Raw genomic sequence first — 7,202 nt, 5'->3', positions numbered from 1 at the left:
ATAGATTAATAAATTCGCTCCAAAAGTCTTTGTTGTTTATAAAGTTCGCCATTTTAAAATTATCAGTACTACTAGTGTGTGGCGTATGCGGAACTTGTCCAAACCTGCCCTTAACTGTACAACCTCTTGACCCATATATGATGCAATAGTTGCACAACGTCATCCGTTGCGCAATTAATTTCAAACAATTTTGAATTTCTACAACTTGTTGCGCATCACGTTGAACAACACCATACAATTTTTGCACAACAGCCTCTGTTGTGCAATTTGTTCGCAGGTGTATGGGCCCTTTAAGGTATGTCGAGCGAACCACCAACCAACCCAAGCAGAGGGAAGACACGGGAAGAGCCGGTTTTATCTTCCTCTCTTATGTTTCAGGTGTGACGGAGCGGATTGCAAGATGTCTGAAGAAGAACGATTTTGTGGTACGATACGGTACGGTCATCAAAATACGGAACGCTATTATTAATTTTCTCTATGCATTTCGTTGCGCCATCTACAAGTCTTAGAATATAATACCCCTAGAATTACAACAATTAAATTACATTTTAAATTGTATCAAACTTTATTTACATAATATAACAATAACTATATCTTATTTTTTTAATGTAAGTATAATTACAAGTATAATAATAAAAATCTTATTTTTACCTTTACTGATTCTTTTAAATACAATTTACAGTTTTCTGTAATTATTTCCAACACGTTTTATTACAAAGTATCGAATGTCATAAACTTACATAATAAATACAGTAAAGGTGGTAGATTTTAAACAATCCATATCATAATTTACTTAAAAACAAGTTTTCGTTAAGTTCATAGTGATTGTGCTTTAATTTTCTTTATGGAAAATGAATCAATCATCAAAAGAAAACGCAAACAGTAATTTACAACCGCCTGAAGGTTATCCAAAAGTAAACGAATTATTTTGCCAAGATGGTATTTCATTTGAATCAGGACCAGCTTCGCAGATTAAATACTTAAGAGGTACAGGTACTTTGTTTATTACAATGTATGAAAATGGAAATTCTTCTTCGTTATACGTCGAATGGAAACCTTTGCCGGGTTTTACAACTGAATCAGATGCTCAAGCGCAAGAATGGACAGTTGTAAACACCATTGAAGATAGAACGAAAACTTCAAGCACAATGTTACTTTTAGAAGAAGCAACTAGAAGTCAGTACTTAAAAATTAAATTGAGCGATATTAAAAGCTATAAATTAGAAAATAATCATAGAAAATTAACGTTTAATGACGGGAGTGGTGAACCGTTGTGTAGCTTTTCTTTTAAAAGTGAAAACTGCGATTATTTTCATCATATTTTAAAGCAATACATTAAAACTGCTCCAATTAGAAGAGATAAAAACCACTTTGAGGTTATCGGTGAAATTAATGAAGCTGAAAATCAATTAAAAAAAACTCTCAATAAACTATCATTATTTCCTGGTGAAGAAGCTAATTATATGTGGTATCTATTGAAAAATTTTTCAGAGAATTCGTCAACAACAATAACCATGCAAGGTGAATGCAAAATTGAAACAAACTTTCCAAAGTTACCCAATAGAAAAGATTTTCCAAGATCCCATCCATTAACTGAGCAGCAATGGAATGCCTTAAAAGATTGTCACGGTCGAATTGTGGATATTGAAAAGCTGAAAATAATAATTTTTCAAGGGGGGGTTACCCCTGAATTAAGAACAAAAGTTTGGAAATATTTATTGAATTATTTTGACTGGAATTCAACACAACAAAATCGCAAAAATGTTTATAAATTAAAAGAAGCTGAATATTTTAAAATGAAAAACCAATGGATGAGTATGTCTGAAGTTCAAGAAAATAATTTTTTTAATTATCAGCAAAGAAAGAATATCATTGAAAAAGATATTAATAGAACTGATAGATATATGGATTTTTATGCTGGCGATAATAATCCAAATTTGCAAAAATTACATGATATTTTATTGACATATGTTATGTATAATTTTGATTTAGGTTATGTGCAAGGGATGAGTGATTTACTTTCACCAATTTTATATTTAATGCAATCGGAAATGGATGCATTTTGGTGTTTTGCTGGTTTTATAGAAAAAGTGGTAAGTAAAAGACTACATAGCAACATTTATACCTCAAAATAACTAATTTTAGAAAAGCAATTTTGATATTGACCAAGCTGGTATGACAAAACAGCTTCAAAACCTTCGCGCCTTATTAGAATTTATTGATCCCGAATTTTTAAATTATTTAGATACTCATGAATCGGGAAATATGTTCTTTTGTTTTCGTTGGTTACTCGTTTGGTTTAAACGAGATTTAGAAATGGATGATATAATGAGATTATGGGAAGTATTATGGACAGGGCTGCCTTGTAAAAATTTCCATTTGTTAATATCGGTTGGAATTCTTTTAAATGAAAAATCGGCTATAATTGAAAGGAATTACGGGTTTACTGAAATTTTGAAAGTAATTAAACAAATTAACATTAATACAAGATTAAACACATTTTATTTTTTTTGGTTACAGCATACTAATGAGCTATCATTAAAATTAGATGTAAATAAATTAATAAATGATGCTGAAGGTATTTATTGCCAAATAAAAGAAGCTACGCACTCAACAAATGTTATAAAAGATATTGTAGGGTTACCAAAAGTCGAAGATAATCGTGATGATAGTCCAACTACGAATTGGTTCTGTTATATAGATGATGACGTTCAAGCGTCTTCCGTTTATAAGTAACAATTACTAATTTAACATTTTTAACAAACTGACCAACTGATATGAATAGGAAAAATATAATTTTTAAGTAAAATAATTTTTATTAATATAATTTATAAATGTTCATTTATTACCAAAAGAAATGTTAACTGTTACTTTTAGTGTTCCTAACTGTAAAAAATGTTTTGTTTTTGAAGTAGACAGGTGGCCCTATTGAGTTCTAAACAAAAAGCCACTCAAAAACAAATGTTATTAAAAATAAATGTTTTTCAACAAGTTTCACAACAAGAAAAGAAAGTTTAAAAATGAAATAAATAAAGATTAACATTGTCCATTTATACACATTTTCTTGTTTAAATTAGACACCCCTTTAGATAAATATAATGACAAGATGACGGTTTCTGGAGAACCATGCACTAATGTAGTACTTATCCTGCCTCATGTGGTAACGATAAACCCGCCTATCTGTATTTCATGTATCTTAAAAAAGTATTTGACAGAGATATACGGTTAATATAATACAGATAATAGAAGATATACTATATGTGAATTGTAATATACAGGCAAGAGTCAACGGTAAATTAACAAACAACATCGCAATAAATAGTGGCATCTTGAAATCCACAACTGGTGAAAAAATCTGAATAATATATTGGTGTGAGTTCGAAGGGGTTTGATAAATGAATCAAAAATCCCCCAATTAACTTTATTTTCTTTCTGCACCAACTAGACAATGTTTATTTTACCTGGTTGCTTAACTTAACGATGATAATGAATGTTGTAAGAAGTTGTAAAGAAGTAGAATAAGTGATGCTGCTCCTCGCGATCTTTTCCTATTTATAAACAGTAATGGTACAATGTTTCGATGACGTATTTGAACGGTGAATATGTTGGGCTTCTTGAGGTTCCTAAAAATTCTTCTTTAACTCTCTTCATCGGACCTAAAACAAATGAAAAATATAATAGATTATATTCACAAATCAGTTGTGTCATTTAATAGACTTTTTCGTTCATTTATTTTTATATAGAACTCCACCCACATATCCATTTCTTTAGATTTATTTAAACTTTTAACAATTTTTACATGATCTAAACTAGCTTTGTGGTTGTTTTGTGTAATGTGTCTGAAAAAAGCCGAATTACTCTTTGAGATATGTTCTTTGTATTTAGTTTTTAAATTTCTACCTGTTTGGCCTATTACCGTTTTTTTCCCAAAATTGAAACTTATGTTTGTTATTAATTAACAAGTGGTGCTGTTATTGGATCTAAAGGCAGGCGTTATATTGTAGATTTTACTTTTAAAGTTATTTTCTAGATTAGGGTGATAGGGTAAAATTACATACTACTATTGTTTTTTGGTGTAAAATCTTGGAAATATGATGTTATTTAATAACATGTTATTTAATGTAATTTCGACAGCTACACTAAATAAATCGATTATCGAAGTTACGGATCGATTGATGACAAATAAGAAAAATTCTCATATTTTGAATAACAATAATGAAGCCTGTGATGACGATAATGTTGTTATTTCATCTAACGTAGCTGCTGATTCAACAGCTAATTCAACAACTGCTGTTCTGTGCAAGTTAATATGACAGATACAAATAACATAACTAAGCAGGTACGGAACGAATTATAAAATTTTGCAATAGTAACAAACGTGGAGAATACTTAAACTTGGTTTATAATCATTTGTTATCAATTAAACCTATAAGTGTTTGTTCAGAAAGAGCATTTTCTACTGCAGGTTTATTATGCACCAAAATGCGTTCACGCTTAAACGACGAAACGTTAGATAATTTGTGTATACTGCGAGTTCATTTCAATACACAAACTAATTTAGAAATAACTAAAATAGAATAAACATTAATTTTTTGTTTTATATAAGATATGTTTAGATAATATTTTAGAGAAATATAAACTTTTAGTTTTTGTTTTATTTTAAATTTTAACAATGGTTGAGTTATTTTATAAATAAAGAAATGGATACATAGTTTTCGTTTTCTGTCTAACAGAAGAATGTGGGTCCCAAAATTATACCCTGTTTGATACCGGTATTATTGGTAATTACCGATAATACATATATATTTTTTCGGTATTACCGGTAGCATCAAAAGCCGGTAATTTTGCAAAGCCTAGTTCAAACCAATTAACAAAAATGTCAGCCATTATCCGTGATATCGGTGAACCGATAGGGAGTCCGTCAGTCATATTGTAAAATTTATTGTTGAATCTGAAAAAATTCTGATCACAAACATGTTTTAGAATGTTTAGGAAACTATTACATTAGGTTTTCAATCTCCTCTAACTTGAAAGAACAGCGTATAAATTTTCTCGTGTTTGAATAGGTTTTGCGAGTGAAATACTAGGAAGGGAAATTGTAAACTCCCCACAGATGAATCACTGACTAGTAATATTGAAAAAACTTGTTTGAGTAGAAGAGTAATTAGTGAAATTAGTGATCTTTTCTTATGAATCGTTGTGTGACAGTTTTCCGTGTTTATGGTATGCGTATCACTTGTTAGTGGACTATAAACAAAAAACAACAACATGAATGAAATAAATGTGGATTCTTTAAAACTTTCGAACTGAAAAGTATAATAAGTATGAATTAAAATTGAAATTAACGAACGAGATAAATAAACAAAGCTCTCGGTCAAGCAAATATGGTGAAATTGATGTTGATTTGAATGATTCGAGTGATAGTATCGTCACCGTGGTTCCAAACGAACATGAAAAAGTTGGGAGGGTTCGCGCAAATAATAGAGCAATTTTTAAAATAATCAGTAAAATAAACCAGCTGGCATCAGTTATAAACTCAAATTCTTTAATAGGTAAAATAGATAAAACTAGGCATGGTTTGCATGTGAGATTGTCTGGTAAACGTAAGTTATTATCTTATATTGCTAAATTAGTTATTAATATCGGCGAAAAACATGGCTGTTCCAATGATCGGATCTTAATTACGGTAAATGTGGTCGAACTTGATCGCGCGAGAAACGAACCTTCGCTAAGTGATCCAGGAAATTGTACTCAAAATTTTCCAAATTTGCGCGTATACGAGGAAATGTCTTAGCTATAAGTGGTCCGATTGTAAACGATTTATGTAATGGATGGTTACATCTATACTACACTATAATGTGCGGAGTTTGAATAGTAAGATTTTTGAGCTCGAGGCTTTTCTTATAGATAAAAATATAGTATTTTATTTCAAAATTAAAACCAATAAGGAACAATGAAAAATATTTTTAATTTATTGTATCAGTGCTACAGCTATAAGTACGAAGGCTTTCACTAGAGACTTTCGGGTTTTGCCGTGCGTCTTTTAAGAACAAGTTTGACGTTTCGGATGCCATGTTGCAACCTTCTTCAGAAACTGGTTCGAAGTGTCAGTCACTTCGAACCAGTTTCTGAAATGTATGTGTTATATAAGTTGCCTATGCAATACCACGCCAATACGACTCGCGGAAAGACGCGGTCACCATTCTTCTAGCGTCTACGAAGTAGCGAACAGCCATTTTGTTGTAACGTTGTAAATCAATAAATTAATAGTTTATAATACAAAAGTAGTATTATTACATGGCGCAGTCAGTAATGAACAGGGAAATCTGAATAAAAGAAGAATAGAAGAAAAAATGGAATCGTTAAAACAACCGAAAAGTATGTCGATGACGGGGGACCTTGGACAAAACTGGAAGAAGTTTAGAAAAGCAATGGACGTTTATATAAACGCAAGTGGTTGTAGTACCAAAGATAAAAAGATTCAAGCATCGGTGTGGATTCATTGTATGGGTGAAGAAGCCGCAAGTATTTTAGAAACTTTAGATTTAAATGAAACAGATGAACAAGATCCGGAGGTAATAAAAACGAAATTAGATGAATATTTTATTCCGAAAACTAATATTAGTGTAGAAAGACACAAATTCAATACGCGAATTCAGATGGAAGGAGAAACATTTGATGGTTTCTTATCAGAACTGAGAAAAATTGCAGCCAACTGTGATTTCGGGACATTAAGAGAAGAGCTGATAAAAGATAGAATAGTCTGTGCAACCAGAGACAAGAGGGTAAAAGATCGATTTCTCCGGGAATCAAGCTTAACCTTAAAAAGAGCTACTGAAATTTGCCAGGCAGCCAAGCAAACTAGTGCTAGCATCAACGAATTGGTGTTGAAACAAAAAGTAGGCGATATAGCAGCCATGGGTAAGAAATACAATCAAACAACAGACAACAAGCAGCCTTGGCGTCGAAGTGCAAGATATCAAGCGGTGACCTCAGGACCATGCAAATGGAGTGACCGACAAGAAGGGAAGACAGAAGATATGAAAAAATTGAGAATCTGTAATCGATGTGGAAAGAATTGGCACCAAAATTTTCGTGAGTGTCCTGCATTAAATAAAACCTGCTTTAAATGTTCTCGGAAAGGTCATTTTAGTTTTGTTTGTAAAACAAAGAATGTTAACAGCATTATCGATAGTAAACAG

The 7,202-nt window shown here is 31.4% G+C and overlaps 1 protein-coding gene across 1 annotated transcript; it reads left to right on the top strand.

The window, feature by feature from the left end:
• Positions 1 to 851: 851 nt before the first annotated feature.
• Positions 852 to 2,736, top strand: LOC111418528 (TBC1 domain family member 15-like). Its single transcript, XM_023051073.1, has 3 exons — positions 852 to 2,093; positions 2,146 to 2,460; positions 2,521 to 2,736. Exons 1-3 carry the CDS (start codon positions 852 to 854, stop codon positions 2,734 to 2,736), a joined length of 1,773 nt encoding a protein of 590 aa, XP_022906841.1.
• Positions 2,737 to 7,202: the final 4,466 nt, after the last annotated feature.

The sequence above is a fragment of the Onthophagus taurus genome, chromosome 8 (assembly GCF_036711975.1).
Source record: "Onthophagus taurus isolate NC chromosome 8, IU_Otau_3.0, whole genome shotgun sequence".
In the NCBI taxonomy this organism is placed as follows: domain Eukaryota; kingdom Metazoa; phylum Arthropoda; class Insecta; order Coleoptera; family Scarabaeidae; genus Onthophagus; species Onthophagus taurus.
This window is presented reverse-complemented; position numbering and strand designations above follow the sequence as displayed.